General features: G+C 37.5%; 1 protein-coding gene across 3 annotated transcripts in view; it reads right to left on the reverse strand.

The window, feature by feature from the left end:
• The window catches only part of OXSR1 (oxidative stress responsive kinase 1), a 96801-nt gene that overhangs the window by 34815 nt on the left and 46757 nt on the right, over positions 1 to 15229 (reverse strand). For all 3 annotated transcript variants that reach the window (XM_032162061.2, XM_058442359.1, XM_058442360.1), the window contains 2 exons: positions 6693 to 6748; positions 1146 to 1255 (listed from right to left, as the gene is read on the reverse strand). In XM_032162061.2, the coding sequence (XP_032017952.1) occupies positions 1146 to 1255; positions 6693 to 6748 (166 nt within the window). The remainder of the gene's footprint in view (positions 1 to 1145; positions 1256 to 6692; positions 6749 to 15229) is intronic.

Here is a 15229-nt window from a genome sequence, read left to right on the forward strand (position 1 = left end):
ATCAAAACAAAATGTTTTGCAGTGGGGTAGCTTTTTTGTTTTCCAAAGGATCTGTATTATGGTATTATCACCTTAATTTCTATAATGAAAAAGTTACGAAGGTTGTGAATACTTTTAAACTTTTTAGAGTGAATATGTTGCCAAATTTCTCTACTTATACACTGTCACCAGCACATTACATGGCTATAAATTTTAATTTTCTATCCTAAGCAATATAGGAGAAATAGGTTTGGGGAGTGTGTAGTGTGTAAGACCTAAAATTAAGGATCAATAGTATGTGCTGCCTTGCCATCTGGTAAAACTGAAGGGCCTCTAGAGACCTAAGTAGAAGTTCCCCTCCCCACTCTGCTCTTGCAGATAATGTCTCCTAGCCTAACAATCCTCCTTATCAAACGACCAGGTACAGTTCCTGCTTGCCCCTGAGAAGCAGATTTCGGTTCCGTGTCAGCCAGTCTTATCTTCTCAAGGAAACCAAGGGGCATCGCAATCTCCTGGTACTACAAAGCCTGTCTCCAAAGCCCCTTCTCGTTCATTCTGTTAATCAGTACAACTCTGCTGGTCCTGCACGGCATGCAGTTATCCTCCTCCCCTAGGCTGTGAGTATATATGACTAATCGACAGCTGTCAGTCTCATCTGTCCAGTGTCAGGTGTTGTATGTTCAGCCATTCCCATAACTTTACAGTGGGAATCCTTCCCTCACCAACAGGGTGAACACAGGTGATTAAAACAGAGTAAAAATGAATTCGGTTTGTAGCATACTGAGTTTGATATACCTATAAGGCATTTATGTGAAGCATCTATTAAGAACTAGAAATAACTATATAGAGGCTTAGGAAACAAAACTGGACATAATTTAGAAATCATTAAACCAATAAATCTATATGTAAAATTTGGTATAATTTGTACTAATAAAATTATTAAAACAAACCTCAATTATATTATTCCTGAGTTTCATATATCCTTTGCAAAGTTCTAGAGAGTTTTTGTTGTTTTGTTTTCAAGGGTAGACTAAAATCCTAACCAAGGAACGGGGACATGTTTCCCAAAGCTAACCTGGTATGCCAAAGAAAAGCAAACACTATTAAGTTTTCTGAGTTTCAAAACAAAGCCCTAACCCATTTAAAACAGAAAAAAGACACGGTACCTGTTCCATAACTTCAGGTGCCATCCAACAAGGGGTGCCAACAAAGGTCTTTCTCACTTTATTTCGGGTAATATCACCACCAGTTGCTAAAAAAGCACTAACCCCAAAGTCTGAAATAGAATACAACAGCAAGGTATTTAAAGTGCATCAACTATCACAAATGAATAGGAAAACAATATAATGTAGTGACCATCCTATATATAAATAAAAAGCATCATAGTTTCTTATCTTTTTGCTGACCTTCTTGACTAAATTAAGACATAGCTTAGACTAGGAACAGTGGCTCACACTTATAATCCCAACACTCTGGGAGGCCAAGGCAGGAGGCTCACTTGAGCTCAGGAGTTCAAGAACAGCCTAAGCAACATAGGGAGACCTCATCTTTACAAAATAAAAAAACAAAAAAGACATAGCTTAGCAGGTGCCTCACTCCATTCCTCTCCACCCCCACATATCATCATCTTCTCAGATTTTCCCCCGTGCTCTAATCCACTCTACATACCACTATCAGATTCATTCATCCATTCATTTTTAAATTATCACTTTGACATGGCCCTTTCAGTTCAGAAACTCCTACAGAATGAAATCCAGCCTTTTTAGCTTAGTATTCAAAGAGCTCTCAAGAACTCAGCCCCAAACAAATCAGAGTTCATAATTCTAAATACATATCCTAACTTCACCTCTCAGTAGATGTATGACATTGGTAAACTTAGTTCACCTCTCTAAGCCTCAGGATTTTCTCTACAAAGATTTTATCGCACAATACTGAAGCCAAAGTACCAGTCACTGATGAGGAGGATTGCCTGCCTCACCATGATCCCCCCTTTTCTGTAAATAGCCCTGGTTGTGTATCTGTACTCCCTCACCTTGACCCCTGGGCATACCTGATTTGAGCCAGGGTTAGACACCTTAATCCAAGGTAGGCCTATCTTAGTCTCCTAGAAATGTGAAGCTTGAATGAAAAGACAAAGAAATTAAGGGTCACTGGAGCTGAGCCATGCTAACAGCATCCTGAAGGTCACCAGCACAACTGGGTTCCTGCCCATTCTGAGGCTAGATTTTTTTTATTCTGTGTATTTCCTAGTGTATTTCAAAAATTTCTGCTTTGTTAAGTCAGCCAGTGATAATTTACAGTACAACCAAAAGAACTTTAACTAATATAGTGAGGCTCTTACACACCTTATCCAACTTTTATACACCTTTTCTGACTCCCCTTTTGTTTTGTGTCCATTCCAGAATACTCTGCATTATGTAAAATGAGTCTGTATTTGTCCATAATTTATTCTATTTTCAAATTGAAAATAGAATTATAAAATAGAAATTATGAAAATAGAAATAAATTTGAAAATACAATAAATTATGGAAAATCCGATCGTGAGAAGGATAATTTTAGCATGGCAAACTTTAAAATTCCAGATTCAGAAGTCTATGAATTCTGCCATTTTCAAACAATTATTTGAAATAATTGCTTGTCTATACAGTACAGTTTAAAAATAGCAAGTCTATACAGTACAGTTTTAAAAACAATAATCTCATCTGAATGTACTTAGAATTATTAAAAAAAATAATAATAATCTTGGCTGGGCACAGCGGCTCATTCCTGTAATCCCAACACTTTGGGAAGCTGAGGCAGAAGGATCACTTGAGGCCAAGAGATCAAGACCAGCCTGGGCAACACAGTGAGACCCCATCTCTACAAAAAAATAGAAAATTAGCTGGGCGTGGTGGCAGGCACCTGTAGTCCTAGCTACTTGGGAGGCTGAAGTAGGAGGACTGCTTGAGCCTACGAGTTTGAGGCTGCAGTGAGCTACATTTACACCACTGCACTCTGGCCTGGGTGGCAGAGCAAGACGCTTTCTCTAAAATAATCATCATAATAATAATAATAATCATCATCATCATCATCATCATCTTAACAGTTTTCAATACTCCTAAACCGGCAAATATCTAAAAATTTTAAAATGTATCATCATCATCATCATCATCTTAACAGTTTTCAATACTCCTAAACCGGCAAATATCTAAAAACTTTAAAATGTTCCATTTGTAACAACAATAACAAAGTAAACAAACTAAAGTGCATATGAAGGGGAAAAAAGTACATTTAGTGCATTCAGCTCTGCCACTAGTCAGCTGAACTTGGGCAGGTATTTTCAATCTTTGTGCTACAATTTCTTCATCTGTAAAAAGGAGGCAATAACAGTACTTACTTAACAAGGCTGTTGTTAAGGATTAAATGACTTAATAATATACTTAGAACAGTCCCTGTAATATATTTTAATACTAAACACTGAATAAGTACTAGGTATTCTTATCACTAACCAGAGAGACAAAGTCGTGCCTTAAAATACTTAAATACGATAGAGACTCAAACAACTTATGTATATACAACGTATTTTTTAGGTTCAATTATGAAGAGTTTTTACTTTTTAAAACCTACTAAAAACCTTCAAGTAGCTTTAAAATATTCAGAATTTTAAACCCAGAAGTTAATAATGATCCAGAATTTTTCTATCTTCAGCTGGTATACCTCTGCTTGTTTCCAAGTGAACCCTGAAGACTAGTTAAAACATTTAGCTAAGGAATGTAAAATATTCTTGTTAAATAACCTGCACAGCTACGATGCTAAGGAAACATAATCAATCCAACCATAAAGTTAAAAACAGAAACCAAAGAGCAAAAATGCCATTTGCCTTTCATTTTAAATTGCCAACTAAAGAGAAAGAGTAACTTAGATGTAAAAAAAATAATTTAGTTCCTTCGTTAACAAAATTTCAATTAAAGTTCAAGATGGACTTTGGTGCCTACTATGTGACAGGATCAAAAGTAATGATCAAGGAAGACAAGGCCCCCCCTTTGTGCAACTTCTAATATAGAAGGTGGAATCAGGCAATTATAATACATTATAATAAGTGTTATCTATAATAAGGTATGAGAAAATTAGAAGCCCCTAAACTATAAAAATTTTTAAAACATAGGAGAAAAGCTTCATGACACTAGAGTTAGCAATGATTTCTGAGATATAATACCAAATTTCAGGCAACAAAAGAAAAAGTAGATAATCAAAATTTTAAAACTTTTGTGCATCAAAGGTCACTATCAACAGAGTGAAAGGCAACCCACAGACTGGGAGAAAATATTTTGCAAATCATACATCTGATAAGGGATTGGCATCCAAAATATGTAAAGAACTCCTACAATTCAACAACAACAAAAATAAACACTCCAATTTAAAAATGGGCAAAGGAATTAAGGAGTCATTTCTCCAAAGAAGATATACAAATGGCCAATAAGCACATGAAAAGATGTTCAACATCACTAATCAATAGGGAAATACAAATCAAAACCACAATGAGATAGATAACACCTTACATCCCTTAGAATGGCTACCACCTGAAAAAACAAAAAACCCAGAAACTAACAAGTGTTGGTGAGGATGTGGAGAAATTGGATTCTTGTGCACTCTTGGTGGGAATGTAAAATGGTACAGCTGCTATGAAAAATAATACAGCAATTCCTCAAAAACTTAAACACAGAATAACTATACGATCCAGCAATTCTACTTCTGAGGATATACCCAAAAGAAATGAAAGCAAGAAACTCAGACAGATATTTGGACACTCGTGTTCACAGCGGCATTATTCATAATGACCAAAAGGTGGAAGCAATTCAAATGCCCATTGATAAATGAATGGATAAACAAAATGCAGCACATAAATACAACGGAATTATTATTCAGCTTTAAAAAGTAATGAAATTCTGACACTACAACATGAACCTTAAAGACATTATACAAAATGAAATAAAGTCAATCACAAAAGGACAAATATTGTATGAGTTCACTTAGGTACTTAAAGTAGTTAAATTCATGGAGACAGAAAGGAGAATGGTGGTCACCCACGGCTGGGGTGAGAGGTGGAATGAGGAATTATTTTTTAGTGGGTACAGTTCAGGACCAGCCTGGCTAACATGGAGAAACACTGTCTCGACTACAAATACAAAAACTAGTCGGGTGGAGTGGTGCATGCCTGTAATCCCAGCTACTTGGGAGGCTGAGGCATGAGAATCTTTTGAACCTGGAAGGCAGAGGTTGCAGTGAGCCAAGAGTGCACCACTGCACTCCAGCCTGGGCAACAGAGTGAGACTGTCTCAAAAAAACAAACAAACAAACAAAAACCCGATATTCCAGTATATACTTAACCACAATTTATTTACCCATTCTACTAATACAGGGCATTGGGATTATTTCAAACTTGTAATGATTATGAACACTGTGGCACAGATACGGATGAGTTTCTCTAGGCTATACACCTAGGAGCAAAAGTCTTACAATATGCATATCTTCAACTGTAATAAAACGGTTGTACCAATTTATATTCCCATCATCAGAATCGAGATTTTTTTCCTTGCTTTACACCCACACCAACAATTAGTACTGTCAAGATGGTTTTGCCAGGCCAATCAATTTAACGTGTTATCACAATGTGATTTTACTTTGCATTTAACAAATTACTAGTGTAAGCTTGAACATCTTTTACTACATTTATATTTGGATGTCTTCATTTGGGAAGTGCCTATGCCAGTTTTCTGCCTACTTTTTTAGAGTTTTTTTTTTTTCTCTCAGTGAGTTCTATATACGCTCTACACTTGAGCCCTTTAACAATTATTCATGCTGCAAATATCTTCTCTACTCTGTGGTTTACCTTTTTACTCTGTTAATAGTAATAAACCATTTGTTCCTCTTTTGATGCGTAGAAGTTGCTCATTTTAAAGGAGTCAAATTTATCAATCTTTCCCTTTATATTAGAGCTTTATGTGACTTGGTTAAAATATTTCCTTACCTCACAGACATGAAGATGTTCACCTAAATTATCTTCTTAAAGATGAAGAAATAATTTAAGATTTGGGTGATTATCTTCCTCCTGCCAAACACCTGACTGTTCTAGCAGTCTGGGACCAAGCTGAGGTTTTCTCAGATGATCTGCTTGCTAGACAATCCCTGGGTACAGTCGTTCTGGAGTCTCAGCCTGGAGGAGGGGGTGTTTCATCAGGATAGCCACTTTTGGCAGGCCCTGGACTGCAACTCTTATCCCTTCAGCTCTGAAACTGCCAAAATGCACTTCTACTTCTCAGGCACTTTTTCCTAATTGACAAATACTACATTTCCCCCAGGACAGAAGAAGCTCTGTATAGCCTCTATATAACATATTTATTCTTAAACACAATGAAGATCCTCGACTACTTTTCCTTTAAAGGAAAGTACAGAATGCTATGAGAACCCATAGCAGAAGACCCTAACGGAAGTAAGAAGTGGATAGCTGGAAGGAAACAAGTAATGGTTAGAAAAAAATGTCTAAGAGCAGAAATGAAGGATGAGTATGAGAAGATATCTTGAGAGTCGGTGGCATCCTATGATGTGCCAACAGAGGATGCTTGAATAGAGATGGTCCAGGGAACAGGAGAGAATGCTGATTAAGGAAACATAAAAGATAAGTAATGTGGTTCTACTGACCATTAAATCAAATAAAAAGAAATACTAATCATTACCTGCAATCTGTACTGAGCCATCTTCTCCAAGAAGAATGTTTCCAGCTTTCACATCTCTTAAAAAAAAAAAAAAAAAGTTATGTATCAAAAAACACCTATTCTTTGGAGTAACATAATTTAAGCAATTGTTTACTATATTCATGTAATACTAGCAATATTTAAATGTTCTATTTTATATTAAAGGATATTAAGACTAATAGTAAAATTTTAGTCACTGGTACTAGGAACCCAAACATTAAAAAGAAAGCTAGAAAGGTTCTTACTATAATATCTAGAAAACACAAGTGATCAACTATTCTTGATTGGGATAAAAGTGGCCAAAGAATGTGACCCTCACCTAATTCTACATTTTGAAATATATTTTTTTCTATACCCCAATGAATTATCAAATTTTTAAAATCATCAGTATGCAACTGAAAACAGGGAACATTCTTTGCCTGTAACAAAAAGATGGAAATTACTCAGGCATCTCTATAGTTTTAACTATTTATAACAAGTAATATAGAAAAACATTCTTGTTTTAAAAACCTAAACACAACTAAAAAAGCCAAAATCCCTTTGACCATCATTCTCAAGTCTAAGTACTCTCTCCAAAGTTTCCAACTATTATCAGTCTGGTTAATAGAATATATACTGATGACATATCTGGGCTTTTCTCCCAGTGTAAACAATATTATACTATCCATTCAAATCTACAACTTAGTTTTTTTGTTTTTTTGGTTTTTTTTTTTTTTTTTTAGCAAAAACAAGTTTTTGGCAAAATTTAAAACCCCCAAATCCTAAGAGTAGCAAAACCATTTCTAGAGGAACTCTCACAATTTACAGGGAAAGTACAAGGGGGTTCTATTGCAGCATTGTTTGTAATAAAAAACCAAAACTAGTAACAGCCAGCAACAGTAGAAAGGTTAAATTATTTCTATTACATCCATGAAATAATGTCAATCAACATGTGACATGAAATGCTAACACACATTATTAAATTAACAAATCAAGTAAGAGATCAGTGCATTTCATATGACATCATTAATGTTGCACAAACACACCCCTTTCCCTTGCCAAATGGGATTTTTCTGGAGATTAATGGAATTGAAGTCTAGGGAACAGTGTTTGAATAACTTGTGGGAATACAGTCATTTTGTAATTAAAAGTAAATATAATCAAATAAGCAAAAGAAAGGCAGCTCTTGAAGCTACACAAGAAAGAAAAGCAAGACCTGCTCATGGAAGAACGTCTTGTCATGAAAAGGAGCCAGTGAAAAGCATAGCACTTCATCCTGTCCCTGTCCCCTTTTTCCTCCATGTTTAGATATAACCATTCCTTGGCAAACAATGAACAAGAGTTTCACAACTGTGTGCTGAAGCAGCATATACTACAGTATACAATGCCTTTCCTGAGTATACACTGAAGCATAAGGAAATAATGTTACTGAGTATTTTGTATTGCTTATAATCCCAAGCAATTTATAGGTTGTTCTCCCAGAGGCTGACTTAGTAGAGTGCAGGCCAGCCTGCTTTACTCCATGAATCTAGTCTCAGATTCTAGTCACTACAAACAGGAGAGAATAGAGGACATTCTCTTTCCTTTGTGGCAAAGATCATCCAACTGAGTCAACCACTAACTTCCAACTCCCTTTTCTGAGCTCACCTAAAACCCAATGGGGGAAGAAAGGTATAGTTTAGTCACTCCCTTCTGTGTGTTTTTGCAGAAGGCTGTACTATAATGTTAGCAAGGTGTATTATACGATCATATTTCTAGGTCTGTCTCCCTTCCTTATTTCACCATGAGCTAGATCTGGGCCTGTATCTTAATATACTACTATAGTCACCTGTACTTAGCATTATTATTAGTACATAGGAAGCATTCTGCAAATAGGAGGAGATATTCTTCAAATAGATTTAACAACTATTACATAACCATTGAGGAGATGACCTGCCTCAAATCCTCTTCCTGGGAAAAAAAAAAAAAGTAGTGTATAAAATAAGAAAGAAAAAATGCCAACCAAACACTAAAAAATACTAGACTGATCCCTCCCTGCTTCCCCAATCCCTACTCCCCACCTCCTAACTCTGTTCCAAACGTCGGGGTTATAAACTAATATGTTACAGTCAAAAATGGGAACAATGTAATTATCTATCAAAAGGAGACCAGTTAAGCTGTGGTATATCTAAACCATAAAATACTATGAATACTAATGAACACACATGTTGACATGGAACTATCTCCAAATACATTATTAAGTGAAAAATGAATGCTAAATATAGTATGTGGCCATTTGTATTTTCTTTAAAAGAAAAACATGACACAGAGACATACATTATGTTTATATTGACATAAAATATCTCTCAAAGGAGTCACAAGAAAATGGCAACAAGTGATTCCCTTTGGACCAGGGTATTGTGGATTCATAAAAAGAAGAAGATCTAATAGTTTATGTTTTAGGACAGTTTCAGATTTACATAAAAGTTGAGAAGTTAGTGCATAGGAATTCCCACACACCTCCCACTTAGTTTCCCCTATTATTAACATCTTATATTAGTTCAGTACTTTTGCTACAGTAAATGAACCAGTATTCACATATCATGATTAGATAAACTCCACAGTTTATTCAGATTTCTTTACTTTTTACCTAATGTCCTTTTTCAGTCCCAGGATCCTGCCCAGGATACCATGTTATATTATATTCAGCTGCCAGGTCTCCTTAGGCTCCTTTTGGTTGTGACAGTTTTTCACATTTTCTTTGTTTTTGAGAATCTTGACAGTTTTGAGGAGTAATGGTCAAGCATTTTGTAGAATGCCCCTCTACTGGAATGTATACAATGTTTTTTTCATGGTTAGATTGGTGTCAGGGGATTTTGCAAGGAAAACCATAAAAGTAAGGTGTCATTTTCATCACATCATAGGAAAGACACATAGTATCAATATAATTTAACATCAGTGATGCTGAGAAGACTTATTTTGTACCATACACCATTTTGTGCTGTTTGAATTTTTAAAGCCATATATACATATTACTCACTCAAATCATGTTTTATAAGTTTTAGTCTTTCATAAGTGAAGAGACAATAATCCATTTTCAGCAGAGCCTGCACTTCGAGTGACTACTTTTCCTGATCAATGCCCCAGATAATCAATCCATGTTTCCCTTTTGAAACCAAAAGTACAATCTGTAGAATAGCTTCCAGGAGTAAAAGCAGAATAGCACAATTCACTGGACAATAAAAAACACCACAGTCTGCCCTCAAACAGGAAAACTAACCTTTCAAGGAAAAGATTTGTAACTAAATATCCGGAAATCAATATAGTCCCTAGTTAAAGAACTTTTTTACTCTGCCACAAAGAATATCAAGCAAATCAGCAGCTCCAAAAGCTAAATCCTCTATCCACTCTTAAGTAGCAAGAAGAGTTTTGTTTTTTACTGCTTAATGTCATTTCTCACATGTCACTGCTGCCCCAAAGTTACACATTCCTTCTAAAATTAAAAGGAATATCATAGATACGCTTGACTTTTCATTAATACAGAACACAAGTTTCTGCCCATAACATTTTTATTACTCATCAATAGGCACCGTTTATGGAAAACTTGAAAAAGGTCAAGAAAAGCAATGAATCAAAACCAAAGCTGTAAATACACTACATTTAAGCATCTTACACTGACAAAATATCCAACATTTCTGTTACAGCCAGCCTCTCTAATGGGAAAAATATTTGGGTAGATACAGAGAGAAAAGTCTGATTTGGAGACCCATTCATCCTACTCAAAACCTCTAAAGCCTAGAAGTAAAGAGAAAACACAGTAGAGACAGAGGAAAATTACTTTACCTAATCCAGCAGGCTGACATACAAATCCACCTGAAATCACCAATGGACTTTGAAGATATGAGAAGTAGCAAGACATCCTAAAAATATCTGCCTCTGCTTCCCAATAAAACAACTTTCTCCTAAGCCCAGGTCTCAGTGTATTACAGAGCTGGTTACTGCTAAAGTCTAAGTAATGGTCTCAGCCTTGGCTGCACATTAGAATTACCTAGGGAACTTTTAAAAGTCCCAATGCCAAGGCCTCATTCCAAACCAATTAAATAAATTTCTGGCAGTGGACCCAGGTATCAATACTTCTTAAAGCTTCCCATATTCCAATATGCAGCCCAGGTTGAAAGTCTCCGATTTAAAGTGTCAGAGAATTCCCATTCCAGCTAAATGGCGACGGTGTGTTGGAAAACAAACTTTCATCACTACTATAGAGGCCCTTGACCCAAAACACACCCTTCCCTTGCTACAAACACAAAGAGATGCTGGATAAATTAGGGGGAAAATATCGCATAGCTAGATGCAAAGTAAAGAAAAAATTCTCTTGTAAATTTGTTTGAGTTCATTGTAGATTCTGGATATTAGCCCTTTGTCAGATGAGTAGGTTGCAAAAATTTTCTCCCATTCTGTAGGTTGCCTGTTCACTCTGATGATAGTTTCTTTTGCTGTGCAGAAGCGCTTTAGTTTAATGAGATCCCATTTGTCGATTTTGGCTTTTGTTGCCATTGCTTTTGGTGTTTTAGACATGAAGTCCTTGCCCACGCCTATGTCCTGAATGGTATTGCCTAGGTTTTCTTGTAGGATTTTAATGGTTTTAGGTCTAACATATAAGTCTTTAATCCATCTTGAATTAATTTTTGTATAAGGTGTAAGGAAGGGATCCAGTTGCAGCTTTCTACATATGGCTAGCCAGTTTTCCCAGCACCGTTTATTAAATAGGGAATCCTTTCCCCATTTCTTGTTTTTGTCAGGTTTGTCAAAGATCAGACAGTTGTAGCTATGCGGCATCATTTCTGAGGGCTCTGTTCTGTTCCATTGATCAAACAAACAACCCCATCAAAAAGTGGGCAGAGGACATGAACAGACACTTCTCAAAAGACATTTATGCAGCCAAAAAACACATGAAGAAATGCTCATCATCACTGGCCATCAGAGAAATGCAAATCAAAACCACAGTGAGATACCATCTCACACCAGTTAGAATGGCCATCATTAAAAAATCAGGAAACAACAGGTGCTGGAGAGGATGTGGAGAAATAGGAACACTTTTACACTGTTGGTGGGACTGTAAACTACTTCAACCATTGTGGAAGTCAGTGTGGCGATTCCTCAGGGATCTCGAACTAGAAATACCATTTGACCCAGCCATCCCATTACTGGGTATATACCCAAAGGAGTATAAATCATGCTGCTATAAAGACACATGCACACGTATGTTTATTGCGGCACTATTCACAATAGCAAAGACTTGGAACCAACCCAAATGTCCAACAACGATAGACTGGATTAAGAAAATGTGGCACATATACACCATGGAATACTATGCAGCCATAAAAAATGATGAGTTCGTGTCCTTTGTAGGGACATGGATGAAACTGGAAAACATCATTCTCAGTAAACTATCGCAAGGACAAAAAACCAAACACCGCATGTTCTCACTCATAGGTGGGAATTGAACAATGAGAACTCATGGACACAGGAAGGGGAACATCACACTCCGGGGACTGTTGTGGGGTGGGGGGAGGGGGGAGGGACAGCATTAGGAGATACACCTAATGCTAAATGACGAGTTAATGGGTGCAGGAAATCAACATGGCACATGGATACATATGTAACAAACCTGCACATTGTGCACATGTACCCTAAAACCCTAAAGTATAATAAAAAAAAGAAAAAGAAAAAGAAAAAATTCTCAAGGTTCAGAAATGAAAGAGACACTTAAGAGGCAGAGCAGTAGGTAAGACCTGGGAGACAGAAGAGGGAAACTGGCCAAATGGCTAGGGGGCTCAGGTTTTCAAATCCACAGGTAATAGAAAACATGGCACTGGGCCAACATAAGGTTAGGAGCTAAAACCGAAACTCCCTAAATAAAACCAAGACCCTTGAAAGACTAGGCCACAATGAAAGATATGCTTACCAAGGGTTAGACAGGATAGCTATATTAAAATAAGATCTTAATTATCTTTATAAAACATTTAAGACCTAATTGTCTTTATAACAAATAAGATCTAACTATCTTTAAAACAAAAACATTTCTAGGAGTAAAAAGGTCATTTTATAGGAGTAAAAAGGTCACTTTATGGGAGTAAAAAGGTCATTTTATAGGAACAAAAGGAATAATTCACCAGGAAAATAACAATCCTGAACCTCTATGTACCTATAACATCTATCACAGTGTTCAAAGGAGTCATTAGGGTTATAGGGGTTCCTGGGACCATGCCACAGATAGCTGGACAGGTTCCAATGCAACCTGATACTTAGAGCCCCGCTCAAAGGATGCTGATTTGCAGGTTAGCTGATATGAAGGATCAGACAGAATGCCCAAGTGAGGTACATACTGTCTAATGCCCAACAAGTCCAAATAGTGCTAGGCCTCCTTTTTGGTGGTGTGGTGGGGGTAGCAGAGGGTCAAAGAGACAGCAGTTTTTCCGCAACGGTCAAAGGGACTAAACATTGTGAATCTGCCCAAATAGTCCCATGGAAGTTTATTTGGCAAGCAGGCCTTTGAATTTTGCTGCATCTATCAACTACCCCTGCTTAGCAGAGATGTAATAATAGTGCAAATCAGGGCCACTATCTTGTTAATAAACAGGATATCAAGAGATCATCTATACAGGAAAAGCTTTGGACATCAGAAGGTAAAAGAATTTTAGGATGTAATCTTATCCAGTTGAATATGTAATGAGCTTGTCACTTCTGTCTTCACAACAGGAAAAAAGTCTGAAAATCAACAACTCTTCTTAGATCCATCAGAGACTGAGGTCACAGGGCAAACTCCTGCCTCCAAAAATGTAGACAGGAAGATAGAATTACAGTTTAATGGAGCAGATGCCCAGCAGCAGAAGACTATTGCTGGAGTCAGTACTGGGGTATAAAAACTTAAATTGTAGTTGACAAATGTCTGGAGGCTCAGTGTGGAACAGCTTGAGAGTTAAAAACCCCAAGGAGACCCAGTCTAAGGGAGACCCATACACTTGGATGAGTTGGATGAGCTTTACCTCCTACAGCCCCACGAGATTCTCGGGGTATAGACAGGAGAAAATTCCCCTAATTTCCCACAGAAGGAAGAAAAAAGTAACCAATTTGAAATATGCCCTAAGCATTCTATTCTCCTTAACAAAAACCTACCCTCAAGGGAAACTATTTTATCAGCGCTTAACCACCTTGGTTTTACCAGAACTTAACCCATCTACGGGAAGGGAAATACCCAGTCTCGGTCCCATCAAGCCTTCCTGTCTCACCTTGAGGGGGGAACTGAGAAGCACTTGTGCAGTTGACAGCCCAGGAGCACAGGCTCACTAAAAAGACTGAGCTGGGTGGGGGAGACAAAAATATTGATAGAAGTCAGAGGAAAAAGAATACCTTACCCATAGAGGAACAAAGGTATGAATTAACATCCCACATCTCAGAAACCATGCAATCAAGCAGAGCGGAGTGAACTGTTTAAAGTGTCAAGACGAAAAAAAAAACCAACCTAGAATTCTGTATCCAGCAAAATTAAAGTAAAGGAGAAGTACTTCTCTTAGACAAATAAAAACTGAGGGACTGTGCAGTGAGCAGACCTGCCTTGCAAGAAATGTTAAAAGAACTTCTTGGCTGGGGCGCGGTGGCTCACACCTGTAATCCCAGCACTTTGGGAGGCCGAGGCGGATGGATCACGAGGTCAGGAGATTGAGACCATCCTGGCTAATGGGTGAAACCCCGTCTCTACCAAAAATACAAAAAATTAGCCGGGCGTAGTGGCGGGCACCTGTAGTTCCAGCTACTTGGGAGGCTGACGCATGAACCCGGGAGGCAGAACTTACGGTGAGCCGAGATTGCGCCATTGCACTCCAGCCTGAGCGACAGAGTGAGACTCCGTCTCAAAAAAAAAAAAAAAGTATTATTGATATCCTAAGAGAGGAAAGGAAATGGAATCATATGAAATGCTCAACTGAAACCAAAGAAGAGGCTGGACGTGGCAGCTCATGCCTGTAATCCCAGCACTTTGGAAGGCCGAGGCAGAAGGATTGCTTGAACCTAGGAGTTAGGGACCAGCCTAGGCAACATTAGAATTACTTGGGGGAACTGTTAAAAAGGTCCCAATGCCAAAGCGTAGGACCCTGTCTCCATAAAAATAAAAGATAATAGCCAGGCATAGTAGTGAGCACCTGTGGGCCAGCTATTTGGGAGTCTGAGGCAGGAGAATTACTTGAGCCCAAGAGGTCAAGGCTGCAGTGAGCCATGTTCATGCTGCTGCACTCCAGCCTGAGTGACAGAGTGAGCCCCTGTCAATCAATCAATCAATAACCAAATAAGGCAGAAAAAGAAAGACACAAAAAGATATAATCTTAAAAATTAACTATTTAACTAACCCTAATCCTTGAGCAAATAGGAAAGCAAAGACCCAGAAGAGTAACTGATAAAAGAAAAAAAAAATCAGACTACTACAAATTGTAAAGCCGAGGTTTCAATGAGTAATCACAACATGGAGAAAAAAGCAAGGTACCATACCCCACTAAACATGCGCGCAC

This window comes from Hylobates moloch, unplaced genomic scaffold (assembly GCF_009828535.3).
Source record: "Hylobates moloch isolate HMO894 unplaced genomic scaffold, HMol_V3 SCAFFOLD_8, whole genome shotgun sequence".
In the NCBI taxonomy this organism is placed as follows: Eukaryota; Metazoa; Chordata; class Mammalia; order Primates; family Hylobatidae; genus Hylobates; species Hylobates moloch.